We start from the raw sequence: 23,668 nt of genomic DNA, 5'->3' as shown, positions 1-23,668 counted from the left end.
AGTGGAGTAGTAGACGTTCGGATTTCTCTCTCCAGCCCGGACTTGAGGCTTCGCTTCACGTTTCACAATTCGCCCGCCCCAGAAGCTCCACACTGGCGCATTTCAAAGTTCAGCCTTGACGGCTGCTTTCTCCCATGTGCAATCCTCGACTTTTTGGATCTGCCCGCTGTATGCATGACTATAACGCTGAGTTTGGGAGAGCCCGCTGTGGAGTCCGAAACATGTCCTGAATGTTGCCTCCGGTGTACCTTACACAGCAATGCCCCTGATATGTGCATCCGCAGTATATGCCATTCTGAGCTCGCCATTGGCTGCCATTGGCACGTCAAGCTGAAACGTATGACAAGGACCGGGAAGGCTTGCAACACACCTACAGACTCAGGAAATGCGCTCAAAAGGAGCCGTGATGTCGTCGATATTCTACGACTCTTGAGGCGTTCAATGGGAGTGTCGCGAAGAACAGCTCATCGATGTCAGTCTGCACACTCCACTCCTATCGTCCGTGCCTGTTCTGCACATTCGCCTCCAGACAGGCCAGGCCAAAGCGACTGCTCTATGGCGGCGGGTTCAGGTCCAGACCCTCGACCGTGAGTTTGAAAGCATCATTCCTCGAATAGCTACCCGCAACGTCCTACAAAGGGTATAAGGGTCAGCGATGCTCGGGCAGCACGGCGATGCAGACGCAGACTTGACGCAGGCCACGACAATCTCGCACGCCGCAAGCCTCATGCCCTTGGGAGACTTACCAGATCTAATCTGCCTCTCTCACAGTCTTCGAAGTCGACATCTCGAATGACAAGGCCGCCGTCTTCGATTTCCCATAACGGCTCGGCAACGACCTCGCCCCTCGGGCCTGTGATACAAGACCCGCCTCGGCAGGCAAACTCATCGCCCGACGACGACGAAGACGAAGATGGAAGGGCAGCTTTGGGCCGAGCGGCAGGCGAGGCCTTGTTCTCGTCAACGCTCGGCAAGACCAGTTCGTGGCCTTCCTCCTTCACGGTAATAGTTGACCTGCGACGACCACGAACAGGCGAGTTCAAGCCATTGACCGCTGGAGGAGGAGGTGAAACGCCATCGACTGCAGCCTCTTTAGAGCCGGCTCTTGCTTCAGCAGCCTTGTACGGAGACGCGATCCATTCGGGCAGGTTCTTCTTCTTGACGCACGAGATTGCGCTCAGAACAAAGCATCTTCCTTCGTTGCCGATTGTACGAACAAGAGGCAACCAGGTGTCCCGAGCATCGGCTGTAGGTGAGATGATGAGATTGACGTTCTGCGCGTACAGTGATTGGCGGAGAAGTGGCATCATGTTCTCCCAGCATATGGCGCAGCCAATGGTGACTAGAAGGGCAGGTTCGATCAGCGACTGATGACAAGATCAAAGTGCATGGCGTGGATGACGCCTCTGGCCTTGAAACTGATGGAGACGTACGCTGAACATTCTTGATCGTCGTGGTAATGGCTTTCAGTGTCGAAGGAGAGCCTTGTCCCCATATCTAGCAACGTTAGTTGGAGTTCTCGCATAGGGCAAGTTCGATCAATGGACATACTAGTCTCTCGGAGCCAGTGGGCATCACCTTCCTGCGCTTTCCAAGGACACCCAGCTTCGGGCAAACATACACTACCGCACACTGCTCCAATGATCAGTCTCCAGAGAACGAGTAAGCCGACATTACTTTCGATGCTGAGCCTACATATAACGTCCCACCTGCCTTCTCCACAAGTCCAGTGCAGACAAACACCCCTGTATCTCTGGCAACCTTCTCCAAGAACTCTCTAGTCCCGTCACCTCTCACACTTTTTCCTCTTGCAACAGGTAATCTCTTCTCCAGCCAGTCATCCCCAGCACCAGCCGGTGTATCGCCCAAGTCCACGCAGTCCCGGAAATAATGGAGAAACTGCTCTCTGCCCTCATCAGACCTCGCTCCGACTGCAGCACCGAATGAACATGTTCGCGGATATCCTCCAAGGAACGCCTCTGGGAACAGGATCAAGTCTACGCCTTGAGCTGCAGCGGTTTGCGTGGTCGATCGGAGGGATTCGAGCGTCGATTGAAGGTCGGAGAGTGAGCGAGACTGGGAGACGGCAAGACGAAGGATTTTGGGCGCCATGTATACGATGCGAAGTAGGAAATACACGATTTCTCACGCACTGGGGACGATGAGGGTATATAACAAGTCTGGAATGTGGACGAACAATGCTCGTAGGGCGCGGCTGCTACATGAGTGTGATGCCCCCGCACTTGCTTCTGTGGGGCTCGCTGAGCAAGAGAAGCGGCCAGCATCCGTTCTCCGTCAACCACTTCGTCATCCAGGACCCAAGGAAAACCTGTGAAAAGACTCATATGTCAATGGTCCCGATGGTACGGGATATCTCTCTCCATGGGCCGATCGCTACAGTGGGCAATATGCCGATGCGTCCCACTCACGTCGGCAGCAGCGGCGGCATGATTCCTCATGAGCTGTACGACATTGCAGACGATCTCAACGTCCGTCAATACGTCAATGCCATCAACGCCGTTCTCCTGTTCCATCCGCACAGTCCAAGTCAGCCGAGTGAGACCTGCACGGTGCACATTTCGTGGAAAGCAGGGGAGTCAGGCATCGGCATCCACCTCGCGCCATCCACAAGGGCTAGATGATATGTTCCCTATCATGGCTTAGGTTGCTGAGAGTGTGCGGTCTGAGTGGAAGACGAAGATCACCCAACAGCCACGAGATGTGCGTCTACAGCGACGCAGCGAGCTTCCAAGGCTCGGGCACCTGGCTTCGACTGAATGGTTGCATGGCCCTGCTGACAGAGACGGAGGATGGATCGAAAGAGTCAAGCTGTTTGAACATGATATGCCAACAGCTCGATACGATCAACGAATCGTGATGCATTTTTGGGTTGGACCGGACGGGCAGCCAGTGCGTTCAGGTCAACGTATTTGTGTTTGCTTTGAGTCAAGCCCCGACGCTCGTTGACGGAATGTATGCAGATGAATCAATGATTGCGCAGTCTATCGCCGGAAGATCGCGAACTCGCTGTACGTCAAGACACCGCTGCAGGTTGCACAAAGGTTGAGGTGATCGGAGTGGCTCTGACCATGGTATGATTCACGCAAGCGGTATGCCATTCTGCAGCGGGATAAACGACCAGGCTCAATCACACAGATCGCTTGCGTGGCTCCGAACAACACCTTTGTCGGCCTCCTCATCCTTCGCTGGCCCACTTCACGACTCGACCCTTGCCATATCTGTCCGTTGAGTTAGCCCCTTTTCAAGATACTGGAAAGATGACACGTACCTGCCGGGATTTGCTTTCACAATCTCCGCAAACACCCCGATGAACTCTGACGACGCAGTACCATACCGCTTATGGTTGCCGTTCACTTCGTCTTGCGCCCATTGATTTGCCAGCTTGACGACTTCCGCCTGCGGCATGCGCTGGTCGTCAACACTAAGCTCGTCTTGGGTTCTAGATCCTTGGGTGAAGGTAGAGCGATTCGAGTCTATTCGTACATTTGCGGCGATTCTGGAAAGACCTTTGGGCGAAATGGACTTGGTCATGGCAAAAGCAGCATTCGGGTTGTCGCCAGGACTGGCGACATGCGTTGTCTTGGCTTTGCGCTTGAGTTGGTGCTCGGCAATTGCAGATGCAGTAGGAGAATGCATAAGGTTCGAGTTTCTTGGAGAGGTCATGTTAGATGCGCATGTCTTCGATTTGCTTGTGGTCAACACTTGAATACACAAGACTAGAATGAAGGGTCAAGGGACGACAAAGTCTACTGACGCACCGGCTGTCACATGCAAAAGTTCAGAATCAAAGGATCTCAAACACAGCCCAGGGCTCGAACACTGGCCACATCAACAACGAACACATCACCGAAACAAAACGAAATGCTTCAGTGGAATGCCACATCATGAACGAATTCCTTTCAAGCAAGCAAAAGGATAGATATAGATAGCTCCTCATGTCCAACGACTCAACAAAAGAAACTCTTGGAGCCAAGAAACCCTCTACCAGATCGTTATATTACTACAAGCTCAATTCTTGCGAAGAGGCCAAATGGTTGGATTTGCTTGATTGGATGGAGGGGAAATCTTACAATATATCGATATCACTGCTCTGCAGCCCGGCGTCCGGCCGAGCTTCTGCCGTTCCGCCGCACGACGATGACAACGACTTAAGCTGAGGTTTGATGCCACCACACCGGTTCCGTAAGCGGGCACATCCCCTAGAGTTTCACCAATCTAGAGTCACATGTATATACGGCTGGGTGCATCCGATGGGCATCGCACGATGTCCATGTGCTTGACTACCACAACCTCGAACGCGACACTGTGATTTCGTCACCTGCCTGAAGTTCGATCACAAGCTAAACGGACCAGACACTTCACTGAAAATGATTTGCATCGATGTCAGCAAGATGATGACTGGTGAACTCAGCCCTATATGGGTACCTTGCAGTTCGTAGCTGTATTGCCTGCGTTTTAGGAAGGTGCGCTAGACCACTAGACTGCGATTTTGGGACTAGCGGCTTTCTGCAGTGAATGAATCTCATACGCCGCCCTGCAATTCGGCAAACCTCACATTCAGTCCTCGAACGCACGTAATATGCTCAGATAATCGCGCAAGATACACACACATATACTGAGGGCATGACAAGTCGTTCGCAGGGTATCAAATTCTTTTGGCGAACATTCAGCCAATTCCACCCAGGACTTTTCTACGTCACCACGTCCATCTCGAACATCGTTTTATCAGCCGTCAACCTCCATCTTCAACCCGTCATCTGTACCACCCTCAGCCATTGTCACGACACGCGGTCTGGCCTCACCAAAGCCATGCGGTACACCCTTCGCCGGCCTCCCCATCTCACCATACCTGGGCCCAACCCACGCGCCCAGCGTACCACTCCAAGCACATCCACCCGCCAACATCCGTTTGATCATCTTGTACGTCGGCAAATCCGCATACGGTAGCCCAGTCCTCGGATCCTTGAACTTCGCAGGCCAAGACGTCAACGCACAGACAGCCTTAGGCGGAGCTGGAGGAAGCTGAGATAGTTCACCAGTGCGGGTGTCCACGACAGTGGCCTTCTTGCGGAGTTTGGTGAGAAGATATCGAGCATCCTCGGGGTTGAACGGAGGATGTGAGCCGGGAATCAGTGTCTCTGATAGAGGTGTCGAGTCGAGGGGCGTTTCTTTAACTTTGGGACCGGATTTGCCGCGGCTTGTGGTTGGTGGTGCGAGGGACGGGAATTGGGAAAGGATGAGAAGGGAGCGTTGGGCGTGTTCGCGGAGAAGAGGCTCAGGAGGTGGCGGGGGAGCGGTTGGTTGCTGCGAAAGTTGGAACTGCTGGAATGTCGGTTGCAGCGGAACGCTCGGCCAGCCCTGGTGGTTTTGAGAGGTCATCTGCCCTGTTTGATTAGATTCCAGAGCATTCTGAGGTGTGAAGGGTGTATGTTGTGCCGATGAAAGTCCCGTTGTGACGGACGGCGCGCTCGGTAGATATACATTCACACTATCAGGCTGTGACGGGGCCGTAACCTGTAGCTGGGACGATGGAGTCGTCGATTCTGACTGAGCGGCGTATGCATGAATCCCGTCCAGCCACGATGCCTGAGGCTGATTGGCATCTGGCGGCTGTAATGCTGCTGAAGCCTGTTGAGGTTGCTCTGCGGGAAGAGGGGACCTAACATCAGCTGTCGCTGCGTCCGTCGTCGTCGTCGACGCCAGCTCTGGCTTCGACTCTGCAGCGTCGCCTTCGGGCATTGGAGGCTTCGAATCGGCGATAGCGACTGGTGCTTTTACAGCAGTATTATCCGTCTCCCCAGCGTTACCGTGCTTATCCAGTTCAGGGTTGACCATTGCGATATCTCCGTCTTCGTCCTTTCGGTTTCCTTTCTCTTCGTCCTTCCCATTCATCTCAGTCGCGGCCTTCGCAAGTTTGGCCTCTTCTTCCTCCTTCACCTCCTCCACCTTCCCATTTTGATGTACACGCTTGACTTTGATCTTATCGCCCTCCCAGATAACACTCCCGCTCCAGAACCTAATCACCGGTCCCTCGATAGTGCGCCTTCGCTTCGCCGCCAATTGCTCCTCTCGTATGCGTTGTCTCTCAGCTTCTTCTCGTTCCCATCTCCCAAATTCCCTCGCGGTCTCTTTCTCGATCCTCGCAGCCTTGGCAAACCGTTCTTCCTGCGTCAGATCCGCACGCTTGTTCGCCTTGGATTTCTGGATATGGTTCGCCATGACCTTCTTCTGATTCTCGGATCTCACATTCGACAGCTTGAGATTCTCATGCACGTGGGTCCGGAACTCGACCGCCGATGTACGAGTCGACTGTCTTGAAGGAAGGTCGGCAGCTGTGGGCAACCAATTCGACCGCTCGCTCTTCTTCTTGGGTTTAGGAGCGCTCCCATCGTCGGTCTTTGCATCGTCCGCCAATTTAACCTTCTTCTTCTTCTGCCATGCGGGCAATCGCATCTTTGCTTCATCCATCTTTCGCTTCTTCCTTGCTGCCTCTCGCTCGGCTTTCTTCAACTGTTTCTCGCCCTCCAGATCCTCCACCTCCCCCTCCTTTGGCGGTCCGGCATCTTCTTCATCGTCGCTGGACGAGTCCATCGCTGCATCATCGTCGTCATCCTTGTCTGTACCCTCATAATCTCCGACGTCCTCCTCTTCTTCGGCGAGTAGTTCCTTCTGTAGTTCTTCGTCGTCGAGGTTCTGGCGCAAAGTCGCGTAAAGATTTCCTGCTGTGGATCGCTTCGCACGTGTGGCGATGAGTCCGGTGGTGGTGACATCTTCGCCATCACTCTCGGAGCTCGAGCACGAGCGCTCGTCGTTGTCGGACATGATGTCTCGGCTTGATGAATTGTTTCGCGAACTGACTAAATATTTGTGGTAGCTGTCGCGTTGGAAGCGGAATTAGGTACTTCAGCTCGGTTCAACTTTTTGCCGGTGCTATTTACCACATTAAATAGCAGAGTAAACCTGCATCAGAACGAATAGACGGCAGTACTCTTAAACAGCTATCATTGTCTCGTATCAGCCCATATTTGTTGTATATTACAGCTCGTCCTCGCAATACAACGCCATCGATCCGGTCTTCGTGTTGTGACCTCCCGCAGCCTCTGCAATCGCCAGCATCTTCACGACCTCGAACGATCCGCTCAATTCTCTTCGCCGACAGCCTTCTTACCAAGGCTCTTCGCACTCTCTGTCACTGTCTCGGCAACGTTTCCTGCTCTCTCCTTCACATCCTTTGCCACAGAACCAGCGTCCTGGCTGACGTCCACGTTTTTCACGCCTTCCTTTATGGTGGTGCCGATGTTCTCGGCTCGTTGTTGCACATCTTTCGCGATCGTGCCGGCGCTCTGACTGATATCCTCGCTAACCACCTTCTTGCTCAGGTCCTTCGCGCCTTCCACGACGGTCGCACCGACGTTTTCCCCTCTGTGAACGACATCCTTCGCCATCTCTCCGGCCTCATGACTGAGGTGCTTCAGCTCCTCCGGCCAGCGCTTCGTCAACTTCAAGAGGAAGTAGTATAGCTGAATGACCCCGCTCATGACGTTGTCTTTGATCGTCATGGTCAGGCCATGCTGCAAGAAGCCCTTGACCAGCTCGCCTTGCAATCCGGAGTACAGTCCAGCGACACCCTCAGTGCGATGTATCCTGCGCAGAGACTGGTACAACGCCAGCTGGCCTTCAAACAGACGCAAGATTCGGCGCAGAGCTTTCTGAAGTCGAGTCTTCTTTTGATCCGCGTTGTAGATGTGATCTTCCGGTCGAGCGTAGTCTTTGCCTGTGGTAGCTTGCGCTCTGGCCTTTGCGAGCATCACGGGATAAGTGATGGCCGTGGCGATGACTTTCGACATTGCGGCCACAAGAAAGACCACTCGTGAGCTGGGGCTGTCTCGTTGCGACCGAGGGATAAGCTTGCGCAAAAGATTATCAACAGCAAATGTGATGGCAGGATTTACGGTCAGGACGAGCTGGGCACTGTATCCAGACCAGAACCCAGCGAAGCCTTTTTCGGATCGAATGCGGCGTGCGATGGCCCGTACACTGGGTCCATCGTGCGCAGATGTGGGATCCCGAGCCGCAACAAGAGCCGCAGTCTGCTGGCGGGTCACAATATTGCCAATGGGTGTAGTGACGGCCTTAGATAGCGCTCCAGCCACGACACCGACACTCAGCTCCTTCATTACTGTGAGTTGCTTGCCGCCCTGGCGCTTGAGCATGTGCTCGTGTGCTGCACCGTATGCCAGGAAGAAGAGGAAGGAGTCGACTATGGTCTTGACCACATCGGAAGAGAGGCCAGTGTAGAACGCCGGCAATCCGCCTTCGTTGTTGTAGATCTTCACCGCAGCGTCAAGAGGTCCGGCGTACTCTAGATTAGCGCCACTCGCAGCAGACGGTGCTTCTTTGTCGCCCTTCAACTGCTTCTGGACTTGCAGTCTCGTGGTAACGGTGTCGATGGGATAAACCACGGCCTTGGCCAGCGCTGACGCTATACCACCCGCGACCGCATGGCCGAGCGCAGGTAGAGCTGGACCGCCATTGAAGCTGGACTCCTTGCCGGCCTTTTGCTGTACAATATGGTACAAAGTGAAGGCATCCTCGGAGCTTTATCAGCACGGCTCAAGGGCAGATGAGAACGGGATGAGCCTCACAAGTTTGTCGTCGACCGCGAAATTGCCATCGCCTGATTGAGACATTTCGGTAACTGGTGTATGGTATTCTGCGGCAGGAGAACGAGGAAACTAGTCAAGATAGTGGTTCCCGTGGAAGCTGGAGAAATTTCAGTCTCTACTGTATACACACGCCATTGTCAGCATGGCTTCGTTGCTCCCCTCCTTCTCTTTGCTATCCTTGTTGTGTTCTCATGCTACTTCTCCTTCCCCGCCCGCACGACCTATCGATACGCCACGATTCATCCGATGCGCGTCGGTCCCGGATCGTATGAGCATTCATTTTGCCGCCGACTACCGCACTGAGCAACGCCGTGCTCGTTTGCGCGTAGCTTGTATCTGGCGGGGAAGCATCGAGCGGAGAAGTGTACGTACCGTTCGAGGGCTTAAGCGGGAATCGAGGTGCTTGTGTTCGTGGAGGCGGAACGTCAGAGGGGTGAGAAGCTGAAGTTCGGTCGCATGAGTCCTGTTCTCCTCACAAGCCGTCGAAGTTGATGAGAACAGAAGAGAGCTCGACGATAACAAAGCGCGGTAAGTGAGCCTTGGTTGTTGATGCGGTCATTACCCCGGATTTCGCGACAGTCCTCGGCTTCGGCACGGCAGCTACCTAAAGTGGACTAGACTGTCTAGCATGTGACACGGGTTCGGATGGATCAAAAGTGAGGCAGGTGCTCGGCACTGACATTTGAGAGCGATTCATGATACTGGTGTCCACTCAATGCGAGTAGATTGCAGACATTAAGCTTTGTACAATTGCCTTCCTGTTGGAGCAGGTATCGCGAATAATGAGTGTCCTACCCGTCTAGTCCTGTCATGATGGAAATGCCTCTATCTCAATGCGCCGCCGCGAGGAAAAATGTGTTGGTAACCAAGCACGTTACCATAACCACAAAGCCGTAAATCGCAATGGCCAGACTCATCTTCCGCAGAAGGTCGTTCCGCCATTTCCTCTTCTTGATTCGCCTGCCGTCATCGTCCTCATCGCCACCGCCATCGTATTCCTCATCGTCCTGATCCTTCAGTAGTCGCTGGTGATGAGGGGAGTCCGGCGCACTGATCTTGTAGTAGAACAGACCTGGTAGGATGAACGAAATCGCCGTGCTTCCTGTGGATCCGACGTATGCGAGAACTTTGTCAAGACTGCTGACAGTCATCGCGACAATGTACGATAGGATGATGATGATGGTTGTCAGGATTGCGAATCGCAGCTCCGACATCTCGACGTCTTTTGGTCGTTGCGCGGGGACCTTGCTTGCTCCGCTGAGCAGAGAGTGCCGACTAGGAGATCCTCGAGACGATGTTGCAGGACTCAGCTCTTGATTGCGACGCGTTGCAGGCCGCCATTTGGTGACTGCATCAAGAGATGCTCTGCAAGGATGGACTTGTAGTGGGTAGCTGAACATGACGAGAACCACAATCGCGGCGCGTCCAATAGTAGAAGCCACACTGGGAACATATTGTGCGATGATGTTGCCAATGACCGTGTCGCCGAACGAAAGGTATCCTGTGATGGCAACAAGAATGTAGACAGACGCAGCAGAGCCGATCGAAGCAGTGACTACGGCCGTCGTGCGAGCTGGTGACGGGTCTTTGATCTCATTCAATATCGAGAACATCTATAGCGAATTAGTCTGACGGCGGGGAATAAAGGTTCGAGGAAGGCTTACGTTTTGGTGACAAGTGTATGCGAAAACAATCACTGGAAAGCTCGATAGCGTTGAGACCGCACCTTGCCAGCGGATCCAGTGAACGTGGCCTCGCTCGCTGATGGTGTCGCCGTCCAGGAAGTGATATACCACAAGCACGACCAAGTAAGCAATAGAAACAAGTGCTACCACCGAAGTGTACTTCAAGCTGTCCAGTCTCCTCAAGAACGAAAGGGGTATCACAACCAGCCTATTCGTCGTCAGTGCCTCGAATCATAGTCCTCATTCCAGCCTCTGAGCTCACATGAACGCCGTAACCCAGAATCTTCTGTCAATCAAATACAATGCATCTGTCTCTCCAATGTTCGGCGCAAACCCCTTGACCACTCCAGGCATGAGATCTCCGATGATAATCAGGTATGAAACCGCAACACCGAAGCACTTGATCGTAATCGCCGCGTCGAACAGAACGGCAGCGTTGGGATACGTTATCTGGCTCAGCGCAAAGAACGACGCCCCGCCTCGGTCCAGGTATCTCGCGCATCTTGTTTGTAGGTATAATCCAAATCCACTCGTGAGGCCAGCCCATAGAATCACAATCACTCCGAGTGATATGCCCATGTTTGACATTGCGTGCGGCATGGCCAGAACCCCTGCGCCGACGATCGTGTTCACTAGATTGATCACGGAGGAGAGCCATGATGCATTCCCTTGTATTCCACCATGTTTCGAATGTCGCCGACGACGTCCTTGAGAGGATGCTATTGATGCTGGCCGTGAGTCGCCATGTTCGCTAGCGATAGATGCGTATTGCTGGGCCATGCTGCGGTATCGTGAAAGACCCAAGAAAGATTCGTATTTCGCGTGTCCTTTGTCACACCATCGAGGTTGGAGGCGTCGCTGGAGAGCGACTGTAGGAAGGTGGAATATGCTGCTCGCCGCGATCCAGGAATGAGTGGTCGGAGGGGAAGAAGCGGTCGTGGTATTAGGCGATAACGTGTGGTCGATTATGAGGTGAATGCGACTTTGGCATTCGTGGAGTGAGGTGAGGCTCGGCAAGGGTTCCGTCATTGCCCGCGTGCCCTGTCGCTTCATTTGGGGGCCATCAATCGACAACACCTCCACGTCGAGTTCCATCTCACAAATGTCAGGAACATGGCTGTCACTCAAGACACCGCGGCCGACACTTTGGCGTTGCTGGAGGAGAGACTGAGACACATCGCTTTCCTCACTGAAGGAGAGTCCCACGAGCAGGATAGCAACCACACGACCACCTCTGCTGCGTCCAGACTACGAAACCTCGAGCGACAACTCAAAATACTTGCATCCAAGTCGTACGCAATAGCAGACCTACTCCAGCTCCACAAACAACATCCCGAGCTCTTTCACCCCAGTGATCCTCATGAGGTTCCCAACACGCTGTCACCCGCCGGCCTCGCCCAGCTAGTTCTCGCTCACGAGCAACTCTACAGATCGACGGCGACGCAGCTCGCAACACTGAGCGAGAACAGCGCGATCCCGGATCCTGCGGCATTATCCAAGCTCATCGCCCTTCAGCCACGAATCGACAGAATCGAGGCCAAGCAATATCAGCAAGCACAAGAGGTCGCGGAGTTGAGATTGAGAAGCATGCGTGTTGTGGCTACGTGGCATGAGAAGGGAGTGCTGCAGATGGGTGAAAAGTGGGCGGAGTGGGAGTCTGAGTTGCGGGACTGTGAGATCCTTGTGAGAAGGAATGAAGCTGCAAAGATTAGAGAGGAAGAGATGGTATGAGACATGGGGTACAACAGGTTGGGATCTTCGATTCTTCACTGGGAGATTTCTATCTCCAATGCCTCCAGGCAATTATGGGCCGTGGTTCAAACTCTGATGGCCGGCTCCCGCGTCGAACTTTCCCTCCTGACCTCCCACGAACCTTCCCTCGAGCTTCCTCTCCAACGTCGCACAAAGACGCGACGCCTGCCAAAGGTCTTTGCCGGTCACTGTTTGCTAGCTTTGAGGGCTGCTGCAAGCTCATCCAGCTCTTTCTGCATCTCCCGCATCTTCTTGTCATTCGCTGCAAGCCGAGCTCGCAGTTGATCTGCCTCAGACTGAGCGTCTGCTTGCTTGACCATGGTCTCGGTCAGCTTTGATCGCAACTCTTGCCGTTCTCTCCATCGACCGCTCGCCACGCCTCCGAGAAGATTAATTTCCATGCGCAGCTTCTCGATACAACGGTCTCTCTCCGTGACGATGTGCTCGGACGCTGCGAGGTCACGCTGGAGCTGGTCAATCTTTTGAGCCTGCTTTGCATTCTCGGCGCGTAAGAGCGCGAACTTTCCGACCATGCGCTCCCCACGTTTGCGCAGGTATGCTCGAGCCAGATCTCGGCCGCTCATTCGTGGGCCAGGAGGATCTTGCAGACTGCGACGGTCGGACGACAGCGACGGAGTTTGCGTGAAGTCGCTCTGTCGATATTCGTCGATTCTCTCTTGTGGCGGGGGTGCGTCTGGTGGGTCTGTGTTCGACCCCGACGGCATGGTCGGCGTGGAGACTGTGGGAGGGCTCAAGTCACGGAGTACTTGGACTTGGAAGCGCCGTGCACCTTGTTGTTTGCGCTTGAGTCGCGAGGCCAGTGCTTGGGAAGCCATTGGAAGGATGGTGCGATTGCGCGGAAGATTGGTCGAAGGAGTTGTTCAAGATGGAGCACTTGGCTGAACTTCTCACGTCCGATCAATGCCCTGGGATCCTTCGAATTAGAACGGGTCTGTCCTGAATTGTCTTCTTTCGGGAATTTCAGGTCTGGAGACAAAGCTTCGTCTGGAATTTGAGAATTTTACGACGACAACAGCCTAAAAACATGAAACGAGGGGTCGTACAAACGAAGTTCTTGACGTTGACCCTCATCGAATTTCGTTCCTGCCCGTTTGGGTAGGGCATTGGCATATCATTGCAGAGACTATCGAGGAAGAGAACACTACACCAACAACGACAGCTTTCTCGGGTTCAAATCCGCCCTCGACATCCATGTTCCCGATGCCAACTGCAGCTCCCTCTTTTTACGGTCCTTCCGTCTCTGCCTCTCCATCTTAATCGACCTCCTCTCGGCCTTGACGCGCTTGAGCCGTGCCGCCGCTTCATCATTCGTCTCAGGGCTGGCGTTCCTCAGTCTCGACTTGATGCCTTCTCTCTTCTCTTTCGCCGTCCGGAACCGCTTGATCTGCTTACGATTCTCTTTCGCTAGAGCGTCATCCGCCTCCATTTCGAGTCTCTCTTGCAATTCGACCATCTCCCGGAAGCTGTCAAATACCCTTCTATTCACGGCGTACATTCTGAAGGATAAGAAGAGGGCTTTGTAAATTGACCCCATGACCCCTTTAATCTTCTCACAATCAAGAACTTCGTCTAGCTCGGACTTGGCCGCACAGATAATACGGATAGCTTCTCTTCGATCCGCAAACACGGGATCTACCTGCCAGTCGACAGCCTTGTGTGAGAATTGTTTGTGCGCCGGCGCACATCCTTCAGCATCTTCCAGTCTTGCTCTCACATTGAGAGGAATGGAGAGGTAGCTGCAAAGGTTGCATCAGTACTCTTCAGATATCAAGCTGAGGCTGGAAACACTCACAATGCCATTGCTTCGAAGTATTCCACCATCGCGGATCCTAGATGATCCTCGGCCTCCATCATCAGCTGTAAAATCCTCCCCGTGCTGGCCCGCACCTCAACGCCGCGTTCGCACACCTCTGCGTTGCAAGGACCAGCGACCATGACGAGGTCTGTTATGTCGCCTTCGCTCGGATTGGGCATGCGTCTGGCCGTCAGCCTGTTTGCTGCAACGCCAGCGTTGTTCCTGATCATGATGTAGTGCCCACACAAGTATCCCTGCATCGTGTGTGCGTGGAGACCAGCTCTCGGCGCCTTCTCGAATATGTTATCCATGACTGATTCTGCAGTCCTGCTCGCAGGTCGGGTGTGGCGATCCAGTGTTCATAGTCGGTCGGTATGGTCTGGCTCAGCTATTCTTGGACGGACTCAAAGACAAAGCTGGATATTGCATTCACCGATGCCTTGTTCGATGACAAAGAATTGCGAGATTGCTCGACCGGACAATGAAGCTCACGGAATAGGCTTGGACTGATTGAAGAGAGCCTGACGACCAATATTTTCTGCCCACATCTCTGCTAGACATACAGCGCAACGACACAACATCAAAAGAGGCTTTGTACCACACATCGTCAACGCTTTCCTTACAATCGAACAACTCCGCGCTCGCGACACCACAGCACGATATCACAAGTAGCCACCGTTTCAACCCGAGCCAACCTGATTCAACACACTATACCTCGTCGCCTCCACGATGACACCGAGCATGCAGCAATTGGTGGACCTTGACCATAGCGCACAGCAGGAACAAGTCGGCGATGGCAAGCATACTGGTCATGCTAAAGATCATGGTCCCCTTCGGTCTGAGGGAAAAGCAGGCGTCACAAAGCTATCATCGTCGCTAGGGGCAAGGACACAGGCTCGACCGTTGTCCACAATCTTCGAAACAGTTCGGACATCCACATGCTACACTCAGCCCCTGAGTCCTGGCTCAACGCCTCCCGATGTGGACTACTCGACGAAGCCAGATCTGGAGCAATACTTGAGCCGCAAACCTGAGCCACGACGAAAGGTCTCACCGAGCGCTGCATGGAGAGAGCTCGGTGCGTCGACATACTACTTTGTTGACAGGGAAACGGCGACCCATAAGTAAGCCCAACAATATGGAGTTGGAATAGATGGGACGGATGTGGGCAAAAGGACGCGCAAGGAGCAGCGGAAGTGTCATGCCAATGCCGCAACCTGATTTACGGGTCAGTATCTCATTAGTTGGCTCGCAGCTTTACAGTCACCGGTAAGTCATTTGAAAAGTCAAGTAAGGCTGTTTCTTATTTCGTGACCTATGGATCACTCACATAAAGCCATGCAGAATCTCGGTTTGTACGCTGCCGACATTCGTTGGTCTTAATGCCGTCAGCTATATCACTGGACATGCACCCGCTATGTCAGCGGACTATGATGAGTACTTCACCACGCATGTCACCACCGATCACGGCGCTTCTGAAGCCGTTCTCAATTCACAAACTTCAGATCCTTCCTCGTCTAACAACTAATGGCGCCAATACATTCCTCCCATGCGCCTTGACGTCCCCGGAAGCCTTCGTGCTCAACCAATACTCTCGAACAGGGCCTGCGCCTCCCGAATCAACTGCGGGAGCTCGCGAGCGAAAGGCACGAAGATTACACGTTCCCACCCATCATCTTCGTCCTCCTTCGGTTCTCCATCCTCATCGCCTTCCACAGTGTCGTTACCCGTCGTGCCGGCATCCTGCTCAATTTCGGAATGAGCAGGTATACCATGCAGCACTTCATCGTCCTGAGTGGATCCCTGGTGGCGACTCTGAAGCCCTGTGACCTCCCGCATTTGATATATGTACTGGTTTCGCGATGAGAAAGTACTCATCGCGAATGCGAATGTGTTGCGTAGAATCTGGAGTGAAGCAGTGTGGAGGCCCGACTCCTGGGGAATCTCGGCGAACGTGAGATACTTGCGAAGCAACCACAACATCTGCACATCAGAGCTGGCTGCATCGACAGATTCCCACATAGGGCTCTCATACGGCGTCGGATCAACCCAGCGTACTGCGAGGCAGAGGTGCAAGACTCGCTGCAGATCATGCTCCGTAACGTCTGCGATGATGTCTTCGCCGCTCCCGCCGAACAGGCCGGGAATCTTATCAGACCTTTGCCAAGTTCGTCTCAATTCGTCAATATTCCAGTCCCAGTCCCACCTCCCACCCCCCAGAATTGGATTCGAAAAATGAGACTCCGCATGAGCTTTCTGCCATTGTGCCACTTCTGCTCCATCTGAACCATTTCCGAGTTCAGCCCATCGAATTTGCTCGGGCGCGCGAGGGCTTCCGTCGGCATCCGCAGTGGACCGCTGAAAGTATCCCATACCGCGGACAAGCCATTCCGTGAAGCCCTCCATATGGAGCGGGTTGTTCTGTTCCTCCAAGTGACACAAGGGTTCCGTGAGGCGATCCATCACCTCGTGGTCAATGGCAGCCTCCGAGCAGCGTTGAAACGTACTGAGCAGCTTCCCTTGCTCCTCAGATCCCTGGAACGGTAATCCTGCTGCAAAGCGAAATCTCCGATTCAAGCAGCGTTGTATCAGGGCAATCCACAGGCGAAAAGAGCTGTGGCTTGCCCAGGCGATGATTTCTTCCTCGTCTCCGTCGATGTTCCACTCTGCGATGATGCTCTTGACTTCGGCGTACGCATCGTAGTCTTCAGGAGTATCGACCACCTTGCGCCATAATTGGCAGATCTGAGTGTTGGCAAAGGTGACCTTGTTGTATCGACCCGCCACTCTGTATCTGCCAATTCCGGTGCATACGACTTCTCCCAATCCGACTGCTCGAGCAAACAGACGAGGTGTTGCGACGGCCTCCCAGTGAGGTCTCAGGTATTCGGTCATAATGGTGAAGGTCTTCAGCTGAGGCAGAAACTGCGCATCCTGCACCGCCTCGATAAGGACATCACGGTCGCCTCGCCAGTTGGTAGATCGGTCGCAGTCTTTGATCTCCACGTTGCGCACAAGATCCCCATGGCCTTCGAGATACATGAGGCTATTGAAGCCGTCGAAAGTAGTGCGAATGACCTTGGATTTGTAGAGTGTATCGAGCGCTTCTGCGTGAACGAATTCGCTGACGGCGAGAATGCCAGTAGATATGAGGGAATTCTCACCTTGCCGGTTCCAGTAGCGGTCGTAGATGGGGGGTCCGACATCGTCGAGTCCCTCTCGCCTTTCCGGCAGTCGTTGAACGTGCTTGGTAGGACCAAAGACGTACTCGTAGATCGAGCAACGAATCTCGGGCGACAACCTGTCGAGAAAATAGCACTCGGACATTGCGCCAGGCTCAGGCGTACTGTGTGCGCTGGGACCTGCCATCTTTGATTGTCTACAGGGATTCGTAATGGCGTTTGCCTCGAGTGCCGTCAGAGGGTTTGTGGGACAGAAGAAGTTGGCAGAAAAACAATAGAATGCGAAAGGTCATGCTAGATCCGGTTTTTTTGCTAAATCACACGACCCAGGGAAAGATTTCTTTGTTACTAGCTGCATTCACTTGTCAAGTGTCGCGCTCACCCCCTTTTCACGTGAACGTCTTGGACATGAATGATGTGACGGCGGAGCGGAGAACACCGCGGTGTTCCTTCGAGTCTTGCTGAAGATCTCCCAAATAAGAGGTCTTCTGGAAAAATTTGCTAGCCGCACTTGGGACACCTCTCAATCGTGCCATGTCGTAACTTGTAGCATCAGCGCTGTCTAGTACGCACCTGTACGAAGCTGTTTGCACCGGTCCATCGCTCTTCTACACAGGCAGACACAACATTGTGCAGGTAGTACCATCCGAGCACATATACCCTTGATGGTCCAGTCTTTCATTGCGTTCTGTCAACAGACAGTGAATTTTCATGGCTGCTACGAAAACCAGTGTTACGCTCCGGCAATCGCAATGCATCATTTTGGGCCTATCAGCATTCAATCATAATATCGAACGTCCTGTCAGCCTCATCCAAGCGTCGAATCTTGCCATTCAAGTCCGTTTCTGCCACATCCTGTCATTCCCTCACTTCCAACCCCGACGATCTCCGTGCGAGAGTGACATCTAGCCCAGTGCTTGTGCCTCACGAATCAGCTGACCCAACTCTCGAGCGAACGGCTCGTAGATGAGTCCTTCAAACTTGTCCTCCTCGGCTTCATCGACGTTCATTGGGTCGTCGCCTGCTTCATGCTCATTTTGACCAGTCGCACCTTGCGTAGCATTGTACTGCACACTCGTATCCTCCACCAAGGGTTGCTGAACGGCTTGCCCGGAACTGCCATGCTCTCGAAGCTTCTGCAGATATTGCTTGCGTTGCGAAGAGATAGCCATTGCGTAGTCGAAGTGTGCGCGCAAGAAGCTCAGGTTGGACTTGTGGAGATCTGAGTTCTGTGAGACTCCAGCGGACTCCAGATATTTGCGAAGAAGTCCTAAACTCCAGTCATGGAGCTCGATACCATCAAGCGAACGAGTGCCGTGAGGAAATTTCAGCCATTCGACAGCCATGCAAAGGAAGTAGACCTGCTGCAGAGGTGCCTTGCTTGCCTCCCAGATGAAGTCTTGGCCGACCAGACCTCGGATTTTGGGATAGGACTGCATTTGCTCCCTCGCCATCGAGAGGCAGATCTTGGTATTGTCTTCGAAAACTGGGTCGTAGATGTGGAGCGCTTCGAAGGCTCGCTGCGATTTCGAAATTTCTGCCCCCTTGGATGATTCTCCAAGCTCGACCCACTGGGGCTTTTCGCGATCAGCTTCGTCCGGATCATGCCACACCCAATAGTTGCGCATGTTGACAGCAAGCCATTCGGTGAAATCTTCCATTAGCTGCGGGTTGTCGCCGGGCCCCAATCTACTCAACGGCTTTACGAGTCCATTGAGAACTTTGTCGCGCAGATTGGGTTCGAGACTTGCGGTGAAGGATGTGAGCTGCTTATCTTCTTTCCTGCTACATCGAGGATGTGATCCGTTGGATGTCGGAGTCGTCAGGTCCAAGCAGCGCTGCACCAGGCCGATGAACAAGCGGAGGGAGGTGTGGCTCGCCCACGGCACGAGCTGAGCTTCGTGACCCCATACATACGGACTGCGAGGGAGAATATTCCACGCTTTGAGAATCGTGCGGACATTTTCCAGCGCATCGAATCCTGTCGGCGTGCGAGCAACATTCGGCCAAAGCTTTGCGATGTGGCTGTAGACTGCCTGGACCTTGCTATATCTGCCGGTGAATGTGTACGTTCCGATACCAGTACAGACCACTTCTCCAAGTCGACATAAACGAGCATATCTGCGGGCCGTGACAGGATCGTTTCCAAATGGGCTCAGACGATCCAGCAGAATAGTGCAGCTCATCAGCCGAGGAAGGAACTGTGCGTCTTGCACTGTCTCCAAAGCCATAGGCGAGCCGTGCATGCCACCGTAACCACGTTCCACAATCTCGACGTTGCGCACGAGGTCGCTATGTTTCTTGAGACGCATCAAGCGGTTGAACTCGGCGAATGAAGCGCGGACGATTTTGACTTTGTAGAAGGTGTCGAGTCCTTCGGCGAAGGCGGTCTTGTTGACCTCGAGAATATCAGTGTGCAGAACATTGTATTGTTTGTATGGCTCTTCTTCTTCTTCATCTTCGCTGTCGCTGTTCTTGTCGTCGTTGTTTTCGTCGTCGTGATAGTCTGCGAACAGGAGATCGCCCGAATGGTTGAGCATCTCCATTTCATCGTCCTGGAAAAGGCGCTGAACGTACTTCTCGGGACCGAAGACGTACTCATAGATCAGACAGCGAGTCTCGGGCGAAAGCTTGTCGAAGAAGTAACAGGGAGACACTGCGCTGGCTTCAGGCTGAGCCGCGCCCGGTGCGCTTGGGTTTGCCATCTTGAATATGGGCAAGCGCATGCGGAACGTCGAGTGCGGATTGATGTGCGCGGCGACTCGAGGTTGTCGAAGGAGAGGAAGAAGACGGTAACCGGCGGAAGGTCGAAGTGCAAAAAGATCGGTTGCTGCTAGCGCGGATGGGACTTCCCGGTTGCATTCACTTGCGACTTTGATTCGACCCCTTTTCACGTGAAAAGAACTGGGTTGGAAAGCTTGGCGAACAAGTCTGGGTGCTGGGCGCAGCGCAGACCGCACTCCACTTACTCATGCCACCTACATGGGATGCTTGTCCGCCTCACTAGCCATGCATGTATGAGGACAAGCGTCTAAGAGTATCTCGATGACCGCGAAAGGACGCTGGCAGCTGGCTCGCCGGCTTGAATAGTTGTCTGGGAATAATAAATGTCCACGTTAGCAGGCCAAGACGTTCGCTGGCATGCCGGCTTGTACGGCGGTACAGGTAAGGCTTCTGTACGTCTTGGTAGCGGTGCATGTCCCTTGGTAAGTCAGTGACCTGCCCAGGTTATTAGCTGTACTGTATATGTTGGTATGCCGGCTCAAACATTTGCGCAAATGACTTACTCGAACGATCTCCCTCATTCAATCGTCTTGTAGCATCTATCATCCTCACGTAAAGTTGCAAATGCTGAAAGTGCTGGACGAATAGAAAATAGATTGATCGCATGGAGTCTTGCCAATTATTACCACGACAAAAGCACGATTTCGCCTCCAGTCTGTCTCCATACGCCGTCTCCAGGGTACATCATCATGAACTGGGAGAGAATTTGTTGCACTTGCCCCAGATGCGATTGTCGGATCAAGCTCAGCAAGGGGAGAGGTCGTAGTTGGCCTTGCCATTCTTGTCAAAGATGCCGAATGACGGACTTGCGTTGTAATCCTGATAACTGTACCAAAATACGTCCACTGGAATCAGGTCAGTCTGAAGACAATGTATATGGCAACACGAAAGCTCTGACCTTGGTTAAAGAGCTTGCATCCCGTGCCTCTCCAAAACTTCTGGGCATTGGTCTTGGAAGCGACAGAGGCTCCAAAGTTGGGTCCGGAGACAGGCCAACCAGTTTCGGTCACCCTTTAAATCCTGTCAGCGGCGCTCTGCGTGCACATGTTCGATATCCTCACCAAACCGGGATACCATTCTTGACGCTGTTCACATGATCCCTAGTGTCTTTCAAGGTCTTCATGAAGACGTCGTGAGCGTCCTCAATCCTGGCGCCTTGCCAGTAAGGATAGGCATCCATTCCAACAAAATCGCATGCTTTGGTGACAACATCGGTTCCTGGGTTCACCCAAGCGTTCCAGGTATCGACATGTCCGACCGGAGCGTTGCTTCCCAGCGCCCTGATCATCCCGCGGACATCATAGATCTGTTCAGCAAGCCTGTTGATGTCCAAGCCGCCACGGTAGATGTCCTCGCTGCCGGCTGCGCAGGCCAAGATCCAGTCCGAGCCGTGTGCCTTGATGTTCGACTCGAGAGCGTGCTTCTCGGCAGTGAAGTGGTCTTCATTCTGAGTCCAGAGACCGACCAAGAGTTTGGTTCCAGTGTTCAATGCCGCGGGTACAGCATTGTCGAGTGTGTTGCAGTCGCTCGAAGCAAAAAGTCGTACGGACGTGATAGGTTGCGGCAAGCCCTTCAATTTATTGAATGCTTCAGTCCATTGAGCTGTGGTCTTGCAGGAGCCGTCTTCATTGTTGCCTGCCATGTTGAAACCTCGGTAGAACGCTGTGGTCAAAGGAGCAGAGGCCGCCAAAGCGGTGATGACAGCGGAGAAACGCATCGTCAAGAAGGAGCTGGTTTTCTCCGATTGAATAGGATTTGATAACGGAAGCTGATAGGGAAAAAATAGAATCGCAGAGTATGGAAGATGTCAAATGTGCAACGGCGAAGGAAATACTCAGCAGTTTTGTTGTGGTCCATTTATAGGTAGTCAAGATGAGGGTACGGTAAGTGAGCCTTGCTCGACACGTTCCCTGCCGCCGATCTGGGCCATGCTTGCAACTTGGCAGCGACAGTGCACATCTCTTGCGTCGTAGGGTGTCTCGAACCTCGAGGCCGCGAGTTCTCGCCGATGTGGTCTTCGAATGTCGGAAGTCAGAAGGCGTCAGTCGATGTGCGGCAGCCGAAGCGAGTCGACTCCTCTCCTCTTCTTGGCGGAGCACGGATTTCCTCGATCAAACCTTCACGTCCTCTCTCCAACCAAGGGCCATGTTCACGCAGCGAATGCGGTGTCAGGCCGACGCGCGAAGAGCAATGCAAAGAGCTGGATAAGAAGCAACATGGAGAAGGGGAGAAGGAGGAATCATCAGCGGGGTGCTGGAACATGGATTTTGGAAAGCGAGGAGAGTATCCCAGGGAAGACTCTTGGTTATCGTGAGATACCGGATCTGTGGAATACAAGGAGTGAGTCTCCTCGTGTGGACGAGACATCATGGCGAATGGTGCAAGCTGTGTAGGCATAGCGGTTGCATCGAGCAAGTCTTATGCGGAGGTAAGTCGTCAGCAGATGCAATTGTCTTCAATGTGCCCAGTATCAGCAGCGATGGTCATATGGCGCTTATGCCGCGTGCATGTTTTCTCCTATTGTTGCGCCTCAGCTCCTGTTTCTTATCGATTGTCCCGCATCAGGCAGGCGCCCGCGGTGGAAGTGGAAAAGACCGCCGTCTCTCGCACTCACAAACATCTCGACATGATGCCAGAACAAACACCCCGAAACATTCAAGACACGACTTCTTGACACCTGCCATTGCGCACGACAGATTTCTCGAAATAATCTACCATCGGCCATACAATGCTCACGAGAGCGCAGAGCGGGACGGCAAAGAAGTGCGCAGCATGCCTCAAGACAAGTGCCCGGACAGAGTTCCCACGTATCACTCCAACAACTGCGTGCGAGCATGAAGTCGAGATATGCACCTCCTGTGTGCGCCGATGGTTCAAGGCGTCCGTGAATGGGAAATACCAACCTCAAGTCCGATGTCCGACAAGAACATGCGGCATGGTGTTGGTTGGAAACGCCGAATTAATGCTGGGATCCAACAAGGAAGACTACAACCGCTATCGATACATCCACACGCGCATTTCTCGGAGCTCGAATCCGGAATGGAAGTACTGCCTGAACCCCGCCTGCGAGTCCCAAGGACAGCGACATCCACCTCCTCCTTCCAAGGGCGAAGATGCACCACCACCATCCGACAAGATGTGCTGCCACACCTGCCATTCCTATTCATGTACGAAGTGTGATCGGCCGTGGCATGAAGGATTGACGTGCGAGGAATTTCAGGAGAAACGGGCGGACCATGGTCGGGAAGACGAGATGAGCGACCTGCTGAAGTGGAAAATGAAGGCCGATGGGAGGCTACAGGCGTGCCCAAATTGTGACTGCCTGGTCGAAATCTGTCCAACAACAAAGGAGCTCAGCTGCATCAGATGCTTGCATAACTTCTCCCTGGGGAAGAGCGATGTGCCCGAGATGGGGATGCCTGCTGTGACAGAGCCTGTGGCGCCAGAGCCTGTGGTACCAGGACCTGTGGTGGTGCCAGAGCGGAAGGAGAGACAGTCGCAAAAGGACAGAAAGGTGACGTTTTCGATACCAGAGGAGCGCTTAGAGGCAGCTCCTGTGGCGCAGAACGTCTGATCGCCTGGAGGTCCGCTGCGGGCGGTCTCATGAAGACCACGGTGGCCAGAGAAAGGGGCGGCACTTCTACATCAACGGTGCATATGAATCACGTCTTCTATCAATGGCGACTGCAGTACTGGTTGGCTACAACAAGGCCTAGAGTATTGCAATACAATCACGACAAGCCAAGGCGCACTCCATGAAAT

The 23,668-nt window shown here is 53.5% G+C and overlaps 10 protein-coding genes across 10 annotated transcripts; 3 read left to right on the top strand and 7 right to left on the bottom strand.

Moving 5' to 3' along the window:
- Positions 1-403: 403 nt before the first annotated feature.
- On the bottom strand, positions 404-2,149 carry MYCGRDRAFT_69881 (uncharacterized protein; the record flags this gene model as incomplete). The annotated part of the gene is made up of 5 exons (XM_003853803.1): positions 404-631; positions 747-1,342; positions 1,434-1,497; positions 1,552-1,632; positions 1,696-2,149. 5 exons carry the CDS (start codon positions 2,110-2,112, stop codon positions 554-556), a joined length of 1,236 nt encoding a protein of 411 aa, XP_003853851.1.
- Positions 2,150-4,746: 2,597 nt separating this feature from the next.
- Positions 4,747-6,843, bottom strand: MYCGRDRAFT_91745 (uncharacterized protein; the record flags this gene model as incomplete). The annotated part of the gene is made up of 1 exon (XM_003853802.1): positions 4,747-6,843. The coding sequence occupies one exon, from the start codon at positions 6,841-6,843 to the stop codon at positions 4,747-4,749; it is 2,097 nt and encodes a 698-aa protein (XP_003853850.1).
- A 659-nt stretch (positions 6,844-7,502) lies between these two features.
- Positions 7,503-9,156, bottom strand: MYCGRDRAFT_56776 (uncharacterized protein; the record flags this gene model as incomplete). The annotated part of the gene is made up of 3 exons (XM_003853801.1): positions 7,503-8,612; positions 8,667-8,805; positions 9,060-9,156. Coding segments are annotated over 2 exons (1,155 nt in total), but the record flags the coding sequence as incomplete, so codon positions are not given.
- Positions 9,157-9,517: 361 nt separating this feature from the next.
- On the bottom strand, positions 9,518-11,315 carry MYCGRDRAFT_69875 (uncharacterized protein; the record flags this gene model as incomplete). The annotated part of the gene is made up of 3 exons (XM_003853800.1): positions 9,518-10,300; positions 10,352-10,580; positions 10,635-11,315. The coding sequence occupies 3 exons, from the start codon at positions 11,150-11,152 to the stop codon at positions 9,518-9,520; spliced, it is 1,530 nt and encodes a 509-aa protein (XP_003853848.1).
- Positions 11,316-11,485: 170 nt separating this feature from the next.
- Positions 11,486-12,103, top strand: MYCGRDRAFT_38493 (uncharacterized protein; the record flags this gene model as incomplete). Its single annotated transcript, XM_003854354.1, has 1 exon — positions 11,486-12,103. The coding sequence occupies one exon, from the start codon at positions 11,486-11,488 to the stop codon at positions 12,101-12,103; it is 618 nt and encodes a 205-aa protein (XP_003854402.1).
- A 2,566-nt stretch (positions 12,104-14,669) lies between these two features.
- Positions 14,670-15,161, top strand: MYCGRDRAFT_91742 (uncharacterized protein; the record flags this gene model as incomplete). Its single annotated transcript, XM_003854355.1, has 2 exons — positions 14,670-15,018; positions 15,094-15,161. 2 exons carry the CDS (start codon positions 14,670-14,672, stop codon positions 15,159-15,161), a joined length of 417 nt encoding a protein of 138 aa, XP_003854403.1.
- A 360-nt stretch (positions 15,162-15,521) lies between these two features.
- MYCGRDRAFT_91741 (uncharacterized protein) lies at positions 15,522-17,309 on the bottom strand (the record flags this gene model as incomplete). The annotated part of the gene is made up of 1 exon (XM_003853799.1): positions 15,522-17,309. The coding sequence occupies one exon, from the start codon at positions 17,307-17,309 to the stop codon at positions 15,522-15,524; it is 1,788 nt and encodes a 595-aa protein (XP_003853847.1).
- Positions 17,310-18,027: 718 nt separating this feature from the next.
- Positions 18,028-19,827, bottom strand: MYCGRDRAFT_91740 (uncharacterized protein; the record flags this gene model as incomplete). Its single annotated transcript, XM_003853798.1, has 1 exon — positions 18,028-19,827. One exon carries the CDS (start codon positions 19,825-19,827, stop codon positions 18,028-18,030), a length of 1,800 nt encoding a protein of 599 aa, XP_003853846.1.
- Positions 19,828-20,757: 930 nt separating this feature from the next.
- MgEXG10 (putative glucan 1,3-beta-glucosidase, exo-beta-1,3-glucanase) lies at positions 20,758-21,623 on the bottom strand (the record flags this gene model as incomplete). Its single annotated transcript, XM_003853797.1, has 2 exons — positions 20,758-20,917; positions 20,968-21,623. 2 exons carry the CDS (start codon positions 21,621-21,623, stop codon positions 20,758-20,760), a joined length of 816 nt encoding a protein of 271 aa, XP_003853845.1.
- Positions 21,624-22,274: 651 nt separating this feature from the next.
- MYCGRDRAFT_91738 (uncharacterized protein) lies at positions 22,275-23,480 on the top strand (the record flags this gene model as incomplete). Its single annotated transcript, XM_003854356.1, has 2 exons — positions 22,275-22,334; positions 22,653-23,480. 2 exons carry the CDS (start codon positions 22,275-22,277, stop codon positions 23,478-23,480), a joined length of 888 nt encoding a protein of 295 aa, XP_003854404.1.
- Positions 23,481-23,668: the final 188 nt, after the last annotated feature.

The sequence above is a fragment of the Zymoseptoria tritici genome, chromosome 3, assembly GCF_000219625.1.
Source record: "Zymoseptoria tritici IPO323 chromosome 3, whole genome shotgun sequence".
Lineage (NCBI taxonomy): Eukaryota > Fungi > Ascomycota > Dothideomycetes > Mycosphaerellales > Mycosphaerellaceae > Zymoseptoria > Zymoseptoria tritici.
This window is presented reverse-complemented; position numbering and strand designations above follow the sequence as displayed.